This window comes from Clarias gariepinus, chromosome 22, assembly GCF_024256425.1.
Source record: "Clarias gariepinus isolate MV-2021 ecotype Netherlands chromosome 22, CGAR_prim_01v2, whole genome shotgun sequence".
In the NCBI taxonomy this organism is placed as follows: domain Eukaryota; kingdom Metazoa; phylum Chordata; class Actinopteri; order Siluriformes; family Clariidae; genus Clarias; species Clarias gariepinus.
The window spans coordinates 9447040-9466375 of record NC_071121.1 but is presented as its reverse complement, the minus strand read 5'-3'; the positions used below and the strand labels follow the sequence as shown (position 1 = coordinate 9466375).

Genomic DNA, 19336 nt, shown 5'->3' with positions numbered 1-19336 from the left:
TACAGCAGTGATCCTGTTAGTATGCGCTCACGTGAGTGTGACTAGGAATGTTCCTTGCTAATTTTTGAATGGTTTTAAAAACGGTCAATCCGTTAATGTGTGTGTGTGTGTGTGTGTGTGTGTGCACGTGCGCGCACATTTTACACACATACACTCTGCATGCACAAACGAAAACCCTTATCTGTCGGGGTTTAATTTTACATTTTTTTAAGGTAAAGTACAGGTTAATTTGTTTTATTTTGTATTAATTATATTTATGTATTTATTTTTTGGGCTGTAGAACAAATAATTTAAGTTTCTATTATTTCCTATGGGAAAATAAAATTTGGTTTACGAGTGTTTTGGAATACGAGCCCACTTCCGGAACGAATTAAGCTCGTAATCCGAGGTTCCACTGTACATACATATGATAAAGTTGTATTCATTTTGTGAAATCATGTAAAGAACAATATGTCAATGTTTGTGAAATATTTCATATGATAAACGGTTATCCAGTATTGTGCAAAAGTCTTGAGCCACCCCTCATTTCTTCATATTTTTGGTTCCAAAGAGCCAGACTTTCTTGTATTTTAATTTTTAGTTTAGTTTTGAGGAAAAGTTCCCCAGGCTTCCTAAAGGTCTCTCATTTTCAGTCAGGTCCTTGTACCTGACAAGTTTTACAGAAATGTTTGTCAAATAATGACCTATAAATCATTAAAGTGTAAAAAAACAAACAAACAAACAAAAAAACATCTAACTTAAGGAATGAACGGAGAAATTGGTGCAAATGATTACAGATGATCAGCACTGGTAATGTGGAGTGGTTGGACCAGACGAGTGGGGAAATGAGGTTGCTGCTAAGGTTGTTACATAAACAACCACTTTATAAATTGTATCTTTAATCTTTGTAGTCTGTCACAAAAAAAAAATTGTTCGCATTTCTTTAGTTTAATCTACATTATTCCATTTAATTTAATATAAAGAAATCAGGGGTGGGTCAATACTTTTGCACAGTATTGTCTATTACTGATCTCTAATATTAAAATTACATAGCATTGGGTATGATTTATTTTTTTTGACAAGACAATGCAGTTTAATAAAATATTATACTGAAATATTAAATATTAAAACCGTATTTTTTAGCAGATTTATCTGAAACAAAATAATTTTGTCTGTATACGTTTAAACATTCTTTGTTAAATTTCTTTATTATTCCTTAATGCTACAAAAAAACAAACAAAAAAAACCTCACCGGGGCCAGTCCAAGCAGTAACATCTATTTGCATCCCAAAAAAGAGCTTTCCCTTTGATGCACTTAGAGCTTTTTCCTGGTCCTCTTGCTGACGAAAAAAGACAAGTCCATATCTTTCTTCTGAGGCACCATGAATCTGAACTGATGTCACTTTTCCATGCTTTTTAAATTCATGGAAAAGACCATCCTTCAGACTTGTATCTGGAATTTCGTTAAAAAAAACCCATTAAAATTTAAATAAAAAGTTTTCAAGTTGTCACAAACGTTTACCTTCAGCGACATGATCTGAGAATCATTTTAAAAGTTTACCTGTTGAACGCACAGGAAGGTTCTGCACTTTGATACCAAAACTCTTGCGCGGCTCATCTTTATCCAGTGGAGGCAGAGGTTGAGAAGAAGGAGCTGGTACAGCAGCTGACTGAACAGATCGAGCTGGAGACTCGTCACTGGAGCTGCTACTGGATTCACTATTTTAAAGCAAAAAAAAAAAAACATGTTTATATTCAGTGTAATTATTCAACATTTAAACTTTATGTCAAACTTAAACTTAAATTATTGCAGAGCTTGAGAAGATTAAAATAACACAACACATTAATCCTTATTTTGTAATCATTCTCATTTTCATTTATTGATTTTTCTTTTAGTTTTCTTTTGACGTAATCATCTTCAGCATATTCATCCCTTCAAAATGTGCAGGACTATTATCACAATTTTCTATGGAAGCAGCTTAATATTTAAAAAAATCATAGTAGTATGATAATGTTAAATAATAATTCGGTGGTTTAATACAGCATGAAGGGTTAATTCAGTTTTTACTTTTGCTAAGATAAAAGAAAAAGTAACATCTATTTTAGGATATTAATTTGGTAGCATTTGCATACCAACTTTGTTTTGATTTTGTTTTTGATTTTGTTGCAACATGCTACACTGCTACCTTGGGTGAATGTTGTATGTCCACAGGTAGGAAGTTTTAGTTTGTTTATTACTGATGCTGTGCACAGCCATGCTTATTTAACACCATTCTGTAAATGGGGAAAACCTGCATTTGGAAATAAAACCCCAAGTTGACTTCTGTTATGGTGTTATTTTACAGTACTGTTAAAAGTCTTAGGCATATGCAAATAAATGCTGTTCAGCAAAAATGCCTTTAAAAAACAAACAACAAAAAACATATAAAGCTCAGTAAATAAAAATATAAAAATCAATTAAACAAAGTCAGTACTTGGTATGAGCACAATTTAAGGACCCTTTAGTTTCAGGTATAACTTGTGTAGTTTTATAAACAAATTAACTACGAAATTTTACTGAGCCCCCGGTAGAACCACCCACAGTTCTTCTGAGGACTTTGGTTGATGCACCTACTTCTTCTTTCATACAAATTCCAGCGGCTTCGTTTTTTTATATACTGTACCAATCAAATGTTTTGACACACCAGTCAAAGTTTTGAAAACAAGTTTTGATTTATTTACTACCATTTCCTGTAAATTATATTTCCTGTAATTACATGGCAACAGCAATAACAACAGTCAGTTGTTATTTTAAGACACAAAGATCAGCTGTTCTGGAATAGTTCTTGCAAGAACAGGACAGTATTATCAAGTGTGTTCGCAAAACCCATCAAGTACCATGATGAAGCTGGCCTCATGAAGAAAATCCCAGGTTACCAGCCTTAGAAATCATTAATTAATGGAACCTCAGATTAGAGACGTTATGAAGGCTTTACAAAGCATAAGTAGCAGAGCTCTCAACATCAACTGTTTAAAAAAGATTAATGTAAAGAGATTGATGCCTTCAGCGCAAATGGTGCAAATAATGTTTCAAGCATCTTTTAAATAGCTCTTATTTACAAGAACCATTGTTTGCAATATTTGCTTTAAAACCCTTCACCCATTTACACAACTTTTTTAACATCATCAACAGTAATGAGTCAGTAGAAGATTAGTTGCTGAATACAGTGTTAGTGGTGTGAAATACAAAATGTGAAAACAAAAGGTGTTGTTTTTTCACACTTTCCCACAAAAAGACAAGTCACAGTAGAAAAGAAGAAAACTTTTCTTGTGTGTATAGGCACCACTGTAATCTACAAGACAATTTAAAAAATGAGAGTAATTCCATCTATTTTTTCATATATAAATTGAGACCAGAAGTTATGCTTCTGGTTTGCAATGGCATTGGTACTTAATTTCAGGTATTGATATGTTTCAATTAGTTTGTTATGTTTTTGTCATAATGTACCAACTACTAGACTATGGATATTGTTCTTAATGTGTGGTCTGGCAACCCCAAGAAATGTATAAGGCACCTACACTACCTTCTGCATTGCCTTGCAGTGTCGATCAGTCTTTAAAATAACAAAAAGTATTTTTTTTTTCAAAATCACATATCTATCAGCTTTTTTCACCATCATATGGTGTATTGATGAAGATCATATTGTAATGTTTAATGTACTGTCTGAAATTATGTGCAGCAGTTTCAGCTCTGTACATGTGGCTAAATTTTGATATTTTTTCATACTTAAATACTCACTAGACTTTCTGTAGTTGAGGGGAAAAAGTTATGGTAATCATTTTCATTTGTTAATAAAATACAATACCTGGAAAATCATACTGCTATGCTATGGCATAGTATTGCCAAGTTCTCTATACAGTGGAACCTTGAATTACGAGCATAATTCGTTCCTGAAGCGGGCTTGTATTTCAAAACATGTAAATCAAAGCGAATTCCCTCATAAGGAATAATAGAAACACAAATTATTCGCTCCACAGACAAAAAAAATAAATATGTAAAAATAATTAATACAAAATATAAAGTAAAAATAAAACCAAATTAACCTGCACTTTACCTTTTAAAAAAGTAAACATAAATCCCAACAGATAAGGGTTTTCGTTTATGCGGGCAGACGCTGTGTATGTGTGTGTGTGTGTGGGTGTGTGTGTGTGCTTGTGTATGTGTATGAAGCTAAAGTAAGAGGAGAGATGAAAGCAGCTCCTCCCCTCTTCTCGTCTTACACAGTACACTTACTCCTCTCTTATTTGAGTTTCACACACACACACACACACACACTAACTGAAAGAATGTTTTATCGGAAAAATTAGCAAGGAACATCGCTAATAAGTCTCGTGTGAGCGCATGCTAACAAAATCAATGCTGTAAAGTAAAAAAACAAAAAACAACAAATCAACCTGCATTTTACCTTTGAAAAGAATTGCGACAGAGGAGTGTTTCTGTGTATGTGATTTCTGAGTGTGGGTGTGTGTGTGAAGGGGCACGGTGTCAAATTACGCGCACACACAGATCGGCATGCTGACACAGGGAGAGAATGAAAATGGATCTTTAACCTTGTTAATGAGACTTTCTTTTGCTTTACACGCATGCACACACGTCACGTGTTATAATAAACAGTACGCGTGCGCTGTACACACACGCATACAAACACAAAATAAAAGAAGTTTTACGTGCACACACATGGTCACAATGTTATAGTAAACAGAACACACGTGCACGGATATCGCTTATCCCTTAAACCAGGCGATTACGCACAATTCCGCAGCGCAAGAGAGAGAGAAACGATTGGTTATGATCATGTGACGTGTCAAAACAAAAAGTGCATGTGGGATACATGATACTTGGTACTTATAAACCAAGACTTGTTCGTTTTTCAAATCAAAATTTCTTAAAAATCTTTGCTCGTCTAGCGGAACGCTCGCAAATCGCATTACTCGCAATCTGAGGTTCCACTGTATTAGGGATGGGAATCACCCTTAAATGCAAACATATTGGTACTTCGGAAGGTCTGGATGCTTGTGCGAATGATGTTTGGCTTGTTTGACATGCTATCACTCGTTACTAGACACACACAAGTTTAGGTCTTGCTAAAACTGCTGCCATGCATTTAAATCTAGTCTCTGAACAAGATAAAAAAAGTGGTCTGCTCTCTATACCACTGCTCTCAGCTCACTTGACACTTGCCGTGGGTCATATTACAAACACTCAGACTTGCTTCCTGCTACTCCACATACACACACACACACACACACAAATTTACTGCAACATCACTTTTGTCAGCACTGTCCTTAAAAAGACAGATTCCTATGTAAAATCTAAAATAGCCATTGTTTAATAAAATAAATAATTTCTTAAAAATGCTGATAACATTCAATCCAAGTACCGCGGCAGTCCTAGTTTACCATGCATCATTAGTGTAGCGTAAGTAATCTTACAATCTTAAATTTTCCCTAAACTTGTCAGATGTTTGACTTTCATTAGGCATTTGCCATTATGTGACTCCCACCATAAAGGCTATGCAAATACTGCTAAGAATTTCATTTGCCTCGAAACCACAGCAAAGAGTTGCAAGCAGAAGAAACTGCTACACAAGCCACTGGGATGGAAAATATCAGCTTTTTAAAGAGCTCAGACTCAGATAATCAAATCCTTGGAAGCTTGATTTATAGGCCTAGCAAGCAAATCAAGGCTGTGGTTAAACTGGAAATGCTGCACCTTAAAAATTTTTAGTGTTGACTGTCAAACATTTTGTAAAAGCATGTGTCGGTTGTGACAAGAATGTGTGCATGCCGTGAGGCATTAGTCCAGGAAAAACAGAACATGGCTGAACATCTGCATATCAGCATAGTTGACATAAAACAAGCCAAGATTCTGTCTGTTGATGTTACTTGCAGCTATTGCAAAAACCTTTTATCTCACACCGTAAAAGATGTCTCTGGGTTTTTGCTACAAGTCGCCTTGACGCCTCTCTACATAAGTCTTACTTACAAATATATGTAGCAGTGCTGGTAGCTGCATGGGACGATTTATAAAAAAAAAAAAAAGAATAAATGCAAAATAGTCAAAACTCCTTTTTAAAGCAATTAAGTGGATTTACTTATATTGTCAAGAACATGATCTACAGCTTGAATAAAAATCAATGGAAGTGAAGTATGGTACTGGCATTATGTATGTACTGTCTGTTATTATCTGGCCAGTAACAGTATAGGGATGTTACAAAACCTTTAAAGTAAAAGAGAAAGTTACTTATCCAACTATTATTTTAGTTGAGTGGACATAAATCAGGACATTCAGGACATTAAGACTTAGATCTGGCAGAGAAAGTGGATAGTTGGTATGTGCATGAGGTCAGAGTCAAAAGCCGATCAGATCAGATTTGCATGTCATGACCATTCACATTTAAAATTACAGTGACTTTTATCTGACTCTAAGTTGGATGCGTCTGTCTTTTTTTTTTTTTTTTTTTTTAAAACATGCATGTGCACATCGGTACATCTCTGCTCACACAATCTGGCTTAAAACACATTATGAGTTTGTGCGACCAGTCATTAATTTCAAACAATGGTGCAAGTTTACCAAAAAAAATGCTTAAGATTTTGCTCTGGAGGACGGCAAGCAGTTAGTTAGCTGAATTCCGTTCTGCCTGTTCTCGTTCAGGTCACATGACCGCATATCGGATAGGTATCCAATACATATGAAAGTGACTCAGATCTAAGCTGAAAAAAATAACACAGCTGACTAACACCTATAAACAATTTATAAATAATTTACATATTAGAGCTACTGATTAATCGGTAAAAAAATCACGATCTCGATTCAGATACACGTGTGATCTCATTTCTGAATGACGCCAATTCTTACAATAAACCTGACAATAATCCCGGATTGATGTATCAGTCAAGATCACTGGTTGACCTCAAACAGTGTAACACAAAAACGCTATTAAATTACCAGTCAGGACAGAGATTAGCAAATCATTTAGTTCAATCACTTCTCATCTCTCTTCCTTACTCCGCTGTCACTCACATGACTTGTAACATGGAGGTTGAGCTATACATCCTAACCATTAATCAGGAGTTGGGGTACTATGCTGCTATTTCCATGACAAAAACTCACCCTGACTTTTGCACCCTGATTTTTTGACCCAGTTTATTTTTATTTGCTTAAACGCTCACTTACTCCATCAAACTCAAACTCGCACAGTCAAAGCACTTACGCGGTTTGACTCAGGGTGAGACGTGGTGTTTGACACCACAAGCGAGTGCGAGTGACTGCCCGATGTTCTGCGAAGACCGGGCAAAAAAAATTGAAAGTTTCATTTTCCATGCAGAAAAATTGGAAACGTAATTACTACGACAAAACTCGCAATGAATCGTGATAAACCGTACTTAAGGCCACTGCGCAAAACCGCGTATGTGAGATAGGGGTGTTACATTTTCATCGATTGTTGCATACTACTGTCTGATCAGAAACAGGCACGTGCAGTTCTAATTAGACTATAACTTAAATTATTAGATAATAAAACCTGCCATGTTGATTCGGGCTGTTACACAGAGACTCAAAAGATAGAGAGGTGTATACTGGAAGTGTGTTAAGACTGAGCAATAAGCCCTTCGACACCAATAAATTCTACACTGTAAACTATGTTTTTAATACTACCTAACTACCCAAAACTGTTACATTTACCGTCTGCTGATAAAATAATCATATAAAAACTAACATAGTGATGAAGTCCTGTAGTTGTCTGAATGTCCAAAATGCATAATTATTAGTTTTTTTTATGTATAACTGTTAATATTCTATTTATGTTTAACAATTTTTCATTTTATTTACATTTAAATAGGGACAAGTGACTTTTATTTAAATCTAAGCAAGTTGGAAGTCCTGTGCAGACAAACCCTTTTTTTTTTCTTAAGTGCAATCAATGTTTTTTTTTCTGTTGGAAGAACGAGAATCGGGTGAGAGAATTGAGATTTCAATTCCCATGGAGAAAAATCGTGATTTACATTTTGCCAAGAATCGTGCAGCCCTATTACATATATACAGGTGCATCTCAATAAATTAGAATATCATAGAAAAGCTGATTTTTTTCAGTATTTCATTCCAAAAAAGTGAAACTCGTATATTATAACCAGATGTCGGTAGGCTACACAATCATGGAGACACGGCACATGGAGGGTGAGATACAAAAGGTGGAATGGAAGGAAAAAATGTGGTACCTAAGCAACAGACATAACCGCAGCCTTAAGAGGATTGTGAAACATAGTCCATTCAAGAATTTGGTGGAGATTCCCAGTGGACTGTAGCTGGAGTCAGTGCTTCAAGAGACACAACGTCAGAGGCGTCTTACCTGGGCTAAGGACAAAAAGGACTAGACTGTTGCATAGTGGGCCACTAAATGAAAGTAAATTTTGCATTTCATTTGGAAATCAAGGTCCCAGAGTCTGAAGAATGGGAGGAGTGGCAAAGAATCCATGTTGCTTGAGGTCCAACGTGAAAGTCTGCACAGTCAGTGGTGGTTTGGGGAGCTATGTCCTCTGCTGGCATACATTATATAGATTCATTACACACAGACTAATATATATTTCAAGTGTTCATTTCTTTTAATATTCATAATTATGGCTTACAGCTGATGAAAACCCAAAATTCAGTATTTCAGAAAATTTGAATTTGAAATTTTGTGAAAAGATTCAAAATTCACGGACTAATGGTGTCACACTCTAATCAGTTAATTAACCCAAAACACCTGCAAGGGTTTCCTGAGCTTCGCAATGGGCTCTCAGTCTGGTTCAGTAGGCTACACACTGTGTTCTATCAGGTCCAAATTCAGCGCAGCCGTCTACCACAAAGTTTTAGAGCACTTTATGCTTCTCTCTGCTGACCAGCTTTATGGAGATTTTCCAGCAAAACTTGGCACCTGCCAAGGCACCAGCCAAATCAAATTGATTTAGAGTTACCAGCCTCAAAAATTACCAAACACCAAACAGCACCTCAAATTGGAGGCTTTACAGAGCATACAGTAAGTAGCAGATACATTTCAATATCAACTGTTCAAAAGAAACTTATTGCATATTTTGGATGCTTTCAGCATTGTTTTACAACGTAAAAAGAAATAAAAATAAGGAAAGGCCTTGAAATTAGAAGGGGTGTCCAGACTTTTGGCTTTGATCTTTTTTTTTTTTTTTTTTAGAAATTACCAAAACCGCCCTGAAAACCTAATTTTACTTTGCCACTATTTGGATAACCATAAGGATCTTAAAGGAGTCCACATTTATTATTATTTTTTTTGTAAAATAGAGTCAGTTCACAGCTTGGTTTCATTCTTCTTCAAACTGCTTTGTAGGCCTGATCTAAATAAAGGACCTAGCTTATGTAAATAAAATTGCCTATTGCTCATGAAATAAATAGAAGAGAAATTATCAAGGAATATCCCCTTTTGGTGCAGAATATTTAAAGGCCAGCCACACATTCTTTAAAGCCATTTAGGTTTCCCCAGACATATGACACCAAATGTAGTGTCTCAGCAATAATAGTAGTGTGTCTTAGCATTAATAATTAACCGGGAACAACCTTTCCTGGATATTCTGCTATACACACAGCTTCCTTTTGTCATCTCGGTTACATCTCTGCACTGCCCACAGGCCCATCTCTCCCTCTCCCTCTCACACACACATACACACACACACTCAGTCAGTCGGAAGCAATGCTTACAGAGGCTGGGCTGTGGGAGTGGGCAGCAATCCAGCAGTAGCAAGAAATTTCCAGTTCTAGCTGGATCTCACGGGGGTGGGGGACTTTACACCCACACTGCCAAGTGGGCAAGAAAAAAAATCTTGCATCTTACACAGGTGTCGAGGAAGCTTCACAAAATCACTCCATGTCAGGCAAACCTCAATAATAAACAAATAACCTCATGACTATGGAGTTCTATGCAAATACTGACACTGCAGCTCATCAATATTACAAGAAATAATTCACTAAGACATAAAAATTAACTATCAAATATATACCAGTAGACTGGCGACAGAATCATGGGCCCCAAAGGCACAACTAATGGGGTGCTCCGATCAGGGTTTTCGTCACACACCCTTATTTATTGCTATTCTAAGCACCAGTGCAGAAATACAATTAAGATCTCAAGTTATTGAAAGGCAACATATGCAAACCTAAGCTTTACAAGTTTACGAACTTTTTTTCAGTCAGCAAAAGATGTTTCGAAAGAGTCAACCTACGATACCAACGTTACCTTAAGCATGCGTTTAAAAGCGAAGTGATTTTTCGTGCATTTTTGTGTTGACAGATTGGTGGTGTGGGTGGTCTATTCTATTCTGAGCCCGAGCGTAGTGGCACGACTTACTGTGAGAACTCTTGACATGGAATGCTTGGATTTTTAATATGCAAAACTGCAATTATAGTGAATTATTTCTGGGTGGCTGGAACGGGTTATCCGCATTTACATTATTTCTTATGGAAACATTTGTATCGCAATTCAAGAACTCGCCTACAGAACTAATTAAATTCGTATGCTGAGGTTCCACTTTATTCCATCCTGTTATTATTTAATGTAGATTATAAAGAAATTAAAACCAATAGAATTACCTATGCTCGACTTGAGAGGAAAAAATTGACCATTCTGACTTTAAGCATCAAAAAAAACTAAGGCACACAATAAAATAAATAATGATACAAAAACACTAAGTTGTGCAACTTAACTTTCAGAACTAAACGTTTCTAAATTTACAGTTAAGACATAATATAAGCCTTTACTGACAATTTCTGTCATTTTCTCTTGCTGGTTTCCTTCTTCTTGTGGCTCGCTGATATTTTTATCGCTCCCTTCCATTTTGCATCCCGCAACAGAACACTTCATCAAATCCATACACCGCTAACTGTTTGCGTCTCCTTCCGCTTTGTGGGTGACGTAAGCGCTTCTTCTTTGTCGGTGTCTACTGACAGCTTGCATCCGGAACGCCAAAACAAACAATTGCGCAAAAACATAACGCAAGCTTTTAAAATTAATTGAAAGAAGCTTCGAGGCAGAAGATTTTGCCTTGATCATTTTTTGTAATCGAATTACTCAAGTTACTCGAGGAATGTTTCAGCCACAATTTAAATAAACACAAATATCACAATAGTCACTTCGTATCTGGCAGGCCAATCATGGGAACTCATTAGTAAGCAGCGAGAGCAGGCATTTCTTTATAAATATCAGAATTTCTGTGTTTTTGTTCTGTGAAAGTCTATCATACAGAATGTGTACAGCCATGCTGAGTAGTCGCTCACTGTCAGCCCGCATGCATGGAGCGGTAAGGTAAATCTGGGCTGCTTCAGTCAGATTAAGGCTTGAGCTTCAGCTGTAGGTGGTTGAGTGATTTTCACGCTGCGTTGTACATACAGTAAGTGGCGAATAAGGTTTGTCATTAAAAAAAATTTGCATACTGCAAATTTGACATCCACTTTGTCCAATTTGATGCCCACTGCACAGCCATGACTCAAACTCCCATTCAAAATTATTTGCTGGTAATATTAGGTGTGTTACTCCTCCTCATGGTACTCCAGGACAAACCAAGGTGTACTTGGGGTTAGGGCTGCACGATTCCTGACAGAATGTGAATCAAAAATTTTTTTCCTACGCGATTCTCTCACGTGATTCTCTCTATTTTTTTTTTCTTTCTAGAAAAAACACTGGTTGCACTTAAAATAAAAGTCACCTTTACCTATTTTAATTTAAATAAAGTGAAAAGTTGTTAAACATATTAAAACATAAACATAAGTAATAAGTAGCACTTGTGCATTTTGGACACTCTACAGAACTTCATAACGTGTTAGTTTATATTATTATTATTATTATTATTATTATTAATAATAATTTATCAGCATAAGGTAAACGTAACCATGTTAGGTAGTTTGTTATTAAATATATAGTTTACAGTGTAAATTTATTGGTGCCAAAGGGTTTATTGCTCAGTCTTTACACACATCCAGTATACTCCTCTGCAGCTTCTGCTCTGTGTAACAGCCCAATTAGAAGCCCAATCTGTCTCTGATCAGACAATAGTATGTATTTTAGTTTTTAGCATGTGTATGTGAGAGACATTTACCATATGCTGATAAAAATAACACAGATGCACAATTAATTTATGCCAAGATAAATGCAACAACTGAATAAAGTGCAACACCCCTACTGTATCTCACCTACACAGATTTACGTGATGGCCTCATTGCAATTAACCGTGAGTTTGGCATGGTGATTACATTTCCAATCTTCACTTACAGAAAAATAAACTTTTTTGGTCGGTGTTCGTGGAAGCTTATCGGTCCTGCGGAACCTCGTGGTGTCTCGAGGGGCCTAATACCGCGTCTCACTGCGAGTCAAACCGCATAGGTGTTTGACACACCAGTACGCATAAAACATTAAAAGGAGTCTATCAGAAACAGGTCGTCAGAATGTAAAAAAAATAAAATAAAAAGCTTATGACTGATACTGTACGTGTTGTGATATTGAACACACACAGGAAATACAGTGTGAGCACGACAAGAGTTTGAGTTTTATAAAATAAGTGAGCGTTTAAGCGAACAAAAATAAAATCTGATTTTAGCATAAAAATAACAGCATACTCCTGATTACTGGTTAGCTTGTTTAGCTCCATCTCCACCTCAATGTAAATGATATTGATGTAAATGATAGGAGAGACGAGAAGTGACTGAGTTGTATAACTAAATCATTTGCTAATCTCTGGCCTGATCTGTAATTTAATAGTGTTTTGTGTTACACTGTTTGAGTGCAACCAGTGACCTTGACTGATACAGCAATCCGGGATTGTTGTCAAGTAAATAAGTGAGCTTGTGTATGCTGCGTGATCTGAATGCAGGGTAATACACGCAAGCGAATCGCGTCATTCAGCAATGCAGGAATCATCCAGGAATGCGATTAATTACTTAATTTTTATAGCCGAAAACAGGCTGTTTGCAATCACTAGACTATTATGATGTACAAAATCCCTCTGGGAAAACAGACGAAATGGGGAAAGTCCATAGCGTTCTAGTTTAGAGTATTTCCCCAGAGAATCACATAAACAGATAAACACCACTTGTATCGCATGTGACACTTATGTTATGAAGAGGATTGACTTCAACAGAATTGACCTCACGTGAACTACACTAGATTGCCTTAGTCCCGGGCCAGGCGCGACATAACGATCTCCAGGTAGACCACAAAACTAACTATTTATTAATCAATATAACACGTTTTTATTTCAAAGTAGGAAACTTAGTGGACGTTTTTTACACCAACGTAATAACAGCCTAGAAACAAATCTGCAGCTTTTTATGTAAAAATCTTAAAAACATATCACATTAACCATAACTGTAATATTATATTTGTGGAAAGTTACAATTTTGAAAGCTGAAGATTTTAACCTTCCCGAAAAAGGAACAAATCAAACATTATAGTAACTTCTATTACATTGTTGGGAAATGTATTAAGTTTTTTTTAATACGATATTACCACAATATCTACGTAAGTGCCAATTAAATTAATATTACGATTCTCCAAATATCCCCATTTTATAAATATTCTGATTCAATATAATTTTTTTTCCCAAATTTCACAATTTTAAGACCTTGAACCTTTAAAAAAAGTTAAGTCATATCACAAACATTTCATACCTGACCTTTATTCAACACCTACGCAACTGAATTTCACATGAGTGAGTAATTTGTAGTCTATTTCCTATAGCATGTGTTTACGCACTTAAAAATCATAGGGCTGTAAAGATAAGATTTTAACCTAAAATTTTTTTTAAATTAAACAAAAAGATACATTTTTACTAAGTTGGACGTAGCGACTTCTAACACGGGCATGTGGGGCTTCTAACGTGCAATTTTCAAGACTAATTTGCACTTGCAGTGTTTGTAGATTAGTGTAAACGTGCGTACTGAGTTGATTTTGAGACTAATTTTCTCACATATTGACCGGAGCCTTTTACTGTGTGCAACTTTTGATAATGAAATGCCATAATAATGCATGTCTATTGCCTCACTAAGTACAAAATCTATGGCTGATTGGCTGGTCATGGCTGATTCAACTAAAACCCGCCAATTTTGGTCACTGGCCGATTAATCAGTGGATCTCTATTATATAAATGTAAAAATATATTTTTTTATCTATTATGAATCACCCCCCAAACAAATCAAGATTTACGAATGAATCGATTTTCCCCCCATCTCCCAAGTATTATTACAGTAAAAGCTGCAGATTTGTGCTACATGATGTATTACAGTTGTGGGCCCTTATTAGGTTCACAATGTTATACCCTATAATGACAAACTTTTTGTTACTCATGATTTATAGATCTGCACGATTTAAGCATAAACACAAACCCAAGGCATTTTGAGAGTTGCAAGAGTGTAAAACGGGTGTAAAAAGTCACTTCCTGACCACCATCCACAGTTCGCGCCATGCAACACAGTGAAAGTGACAAAATGTGCAAATAACATGTTATATTATAATCAAATTAGTCATGTGCTAGACTCCTGAATCTTTGCAGTATGAGCTTTTGTATTTGTATTTTGGTCAGCTCACGTGCCACCCAGAACATCTGGCGACTGACACTATGAAGATATATTTGTTATTTCTATGACAGTTATTTAAGGGGTTACACACTACGAGCAATTTATGATCGACAATTAGCCAAACCCGCCTAACATGTTTCTCCTTTGAGCTGGAGAAAACCTACCAAGTGCAGAGAGAACCTGTAAACTTGACCTGAGGTCGGAATCAAACCCTGACCCTGGAAGGTGCAAGGCGACAGTGCTAACCAATAAGCCACTGTGCTGCTGAAGTATGGGAAGCCAAAACATAATTGAGAAACTGCTCATTTTTAAGTTTAAGTCCAACTAAACTGTTTTAAAAAACCTTCATGATTTGTTGAGGTTATTACTAGCTTATCAACACATGCCACTGATTCACTATTGCTTCCGACAAACACATGGCCAAGGTATTCTAGTATATCTTTGTTCTAGGTTTGTGTCCTACAACCACCATGACTGCACAGCCTCATCGGCGTGCAACATCTTTAGCTCATGTTTCCAGCAATATAAGAAGAAATAGTGATCTGTGATGGCTAAATCCAAAAAGAGAAGAGCAAAACATAAAATAAAGTTATAATAAAGTTGGAAATAAAGCAGAACAACCCACCCAGTAAATGATACAGATGACTGGATCAAAAAGTAAATGAGCAACATAGACATTACGGTTGCAAGGTTTTATCAAACAGTTATTGAATATCCAAGAAAATATACACTAAAGCACTGTAATCCGATGCATTGTAAACTTCTTTACTGACCTGCCACTGCCACTGCTGCTGGTGCTGCTGGCCGAGTCCGAGCTAGAAGAGCGGCTACGGGAGCCGGAGCCACTTGGGGAATGAGGGGGTCTTGCAACTGGGCTGGTCAACCTCTGTGGTGAAACATTGTGTGATTGTGAAGTATGTGGAGACCGGCTTCGGCTGTGGCAGTAAGTCCTATCTCCTCGCCTGCCTCTCTCCTCCCGATACAGATCCCTATGAACCACGCTCGCCAGTGTATATGATTCACGCCCACGGGCCTCGTAGCGTGTTTCTGTAGTCTCAAAGTGACCAGGACTCCGACATCGAGATCCATAAAAGCTAACGCCACCAGCTGTGGATCCCCCACTTCCTGTTCCAGCAGTGTTAGCACTGCTTCCCCCAGCAGCACTGCTGCTTGAACCTGTTGCGCCAGCCGCTCCGGTGATCACTAAAGGGGCTCCTCCGGTGCTTGCACTAGAGGAACTAGCATTCCCGCTAACAACTCCACTAAGATTTCGGTCCCGTGGGTCCCGATAATACTCTGCATCGTAGTGACGTTGGCGATCAAAACTACTGCTGCTACTGCCACGCTCATGGTGTCCATAGGCACTGTGATCATAAGTGCGGTCCCGGCTTTCCGAAGCCCTAAGAAGACATGAAGAAGGATGGAGGATGGGTGGAGAGAATGAGAGGAATGTTATTATGGTATGAACTACTAATTTATCTAATATGAGTGTCAGGTACTGTAACATGCATTTTTATTTAGATTCATCCAAATACAGGGTGTGCTATAATACTGTTTTTATTATATTTGTGTTAATATGTTATTCTGTGAGGCTGTTTTACAGTCACATTTCAAAGAATTGGAAAAGAAAACATAATAAATTACTTAGTTTATATATTTAGTAAAAATTTTGTGAAAGTAACATTGTATATTCATAAATAATTTTTATATAAGATGCACCGATCGAAAATGGCTAATCACTTTAGATATAACTGATTCTGTGCCAATTACCCACAAGATTCCGGTCTGTGGAAAATAAAAGCATCTGCCTTTTATCTGGTGATCGCAGGCTACGGCCATGTGTAGACAAATGTCTAGGGAGCAAATTAGCTCTCATGTATCAGTACATGATAGAGGTTTATTTTTGCCTTTTTAGCTGTTGTCCCTCTTTTCATTTGTATTTTATTTGTGTAAAAAAAGCTCTGTTTACTTATTTATTTATTCTTTATTAATAATAGATTAAGATTTTTTTAAAAGTGAGAAATAGTCCTGTAACCTTTAATAAAAGTTATGTACACACAATTGAATTTACATTATAGGAAAGTTGAAACGATTCTTTGGACAGAAAGAAAATCGGCAAGTCACACTTTGCAAATTAGAATTGGGCAAGCGTTTATGTATAGTTTAATAAATGATCTACATCTAAGGATATCTGATACTGAACAGCACTGTCATCACAGAAGTTATTATTATTTTACAATTATACAACATCTAAGTTGTTTTAGACAAACTGCATTTTAAATGTGTACTTGTGGACCTACTGTGTTTTACTTTTAAAGAAACAAATCTTTAACCACGATTAGGGGTTTCTTATTTAAATACGCAAAAAGAAATACTGGTAAATGATCTAAGCTACTGGGTCAATATAATGCACTATTCAGAGACATGAGTCAAAGTTCATGCTCATAAAACCTTGTTAAAACGTGTGTGACAGTTTGAGATATGAAACATGCTGTCAGATATATGCAGGCTATAACTCTATAACACTATAACACTGAGGTGACAACCATAGTGTAGTAACATTAGTAATTTATCAAGCACTATCTACTTTTTTTTCTTATACATGTAATAAAACTGTAAAGTTGTAAAAGTTAAATATATCTAAGAAGAATTATTTTGGGGGGACATAATAATAATAAGTAATAGAACAATCAGGATGTTTTTTAGAAACTTTTGTCTGTTTGTTTGTGCGCACATTACGTAAAAACTAATGAACGAATTTCAAATGTTTTTTTTTTAAGTAACATGTAGTCTTTGTTTCGACACACGCTTATGAGTGCGCAATTAAAATCTACTTAATAAACGCGATCACACACCTTCATTCCACGGACTTCACGGTAAACGCATAAAAATTCAACAGATGTACATTTTTTTTAAACGCACTTGAGTATGCAATTAAATTCCATGTGCGCAAATTCATTGGCACATCTAGTATAACAATACATTTTTGGTTAAAAAAAAAAGATTAGGCCAATTAATTATTTAGCAGGTTATGCTAATAGTTTCAGAGTTTGGCGAATTTAATGAGACAGGTTGAAAAAGTGGAAAAGTCCACTTGAAAAGTCTCATGAGAAGTCTTTTTAAGGAAATATTGTGTTAATTGTGTAAAAGACGGTGGTAGTTACTGTAATCAAGTTTGCACAATGTAAATTTAATTTCTACTATCATTTGTACTAGTACTGACAGAGAAACTAGCTTTAGAATAATACATGTATTTAGGCTTGTTGTACTTTGCAATTACCAAACTTTTTTTCTTTTTTATATTTTATAATAAAACATTTTTATAATATTAAAATACTATTCAAATCATATAATCATATACTATAAAAATCAATCTTTAAACTTTTAATTTTGGATTTGGATCCTGGAGGCTTTGTTTAGCATTTAATATTCGTATTTGGTAATTTGACCCTGTGTAACCTGAATTACAAAGTTCACTTTGTAATTTAGAAAAAATTAACAAAAACAAACAAACAAACAAACAAACAAAAACCCCTAAGTTAGAAACGTAAGTGCTGCATCATGCCAATCAACACTCCACAGCTCTTATGTCCTCTTCTCCATTCATATCCATAAACATTTCAGTCTAGCCATTTGAAATTTTTCTTTAGCTTCCATTTCTTTTAATTTATGAGGGAGAGAGCAAAGGGCAAAGAGCCAGGGAGAGTCACAGAGACGGAAGAGCAAAATGAGATTACCAATAGCTATCAGAAACAGCCTGTTAGTGGGGGAAAAGGAAAGAAAGACACAGGGTTAAACTAGGAGTTAGAGAACAGCTAAAATACACAGGGCAGAACATACCAACCTTTTCAGACAGTGGTAACTTGACCTACAATTCCAAATACAATTTAGGGAGACAGAACTTTGTGAGCAAAAAAAAAAAAGTTAAAAATGGTAAGAAAAAAACAAGGAATAATCCTTATCTTGTGGCTGGGTTAATCCAGAGATATTCCAAAAATTGATTAGGGCCAGAAAAGGACGTCTATGGAGGCGAAAAAGTTTGAGGCTTTAAGAAAGAAGAATAAATCCACTTGGACTCTGTTACAAAAATGAATTAAGTTCTTGATTTTTTTTCTCCTGTGTCTCTGGGGATTGAGGATTTTTAAAAATGTAAATGTTTTCAATTATAGTCTTTCATTATGCACAAAACAATAAATGATTAAATGTCCTTGATTCTTTGCTTTTAACTCCAGAAATCACATCCATAAATTGGAAACAATCAAAACATTTAAAAAAAATTATAATCCAAGTCCTTTTCTCAAAAATGTTTTCCAATCCTGAGGTGACATTTCAAATAAACCTTTCAGATGCCTAGCAATAATCCACCGCCAGAGCATAAGTTCAGTGGGTGACTCAAAACGAAAAAAATCCTTCTTATGGTTGACGTTATGACGTGCTGTATCCAAAATCATTTGTAGTTCTATATCCAGTACTGAAGAAGTAATCCAAATCCGAAATCCATGGTTTTGGATCCTGATTGACTTTACCCGGTGCAAAACTCCGTCTTCAGTGTAAGTCCATGATCCAAAAATACATTATGTTCCATCCTCAGTTGGTTGGACCGTATACTCCTTTATATCCAACACGCAGGCCTTTTATTCATTGGAGATTATCAGCAAAAATAATAAAGCAGAAATCAACTGAAAATGGTCTAAAAATAAATCATAAATAAAGATGTTTGCTCACTGTTTCTGTCAGTTTCTGCCG

General features: G+C 36.0%; 1 protein-coding gene across 1 annotated transcript in view; it reads right to left on the bottom strand.

The window, feature by feature from the left end:
• spen (spen family transcriptional repressor) overlaps positions 1–19336 on the bottom strand; it is a 41309-nt gene that overhangs the window by 14483 nt on the left and 7490 nt on the right. Inside the window, exons 3-5 of the mRNA XM_053482491.1 lie at positions 15364–15990; positions 1541–1698; positions 1232–1432 (exon numbers count right to left, since the gene is read on the bottom strand). Coding sequence (XP_053338466.1) covers positions 1232–1432; positions 1541–1698; positions 15364–15990 — 986 coding nt within the window. The remainder of the gene's footprint in view (positions 1–1231; positions 1433–1540; positions 1699–15363; positions 15991–19336) is intronic.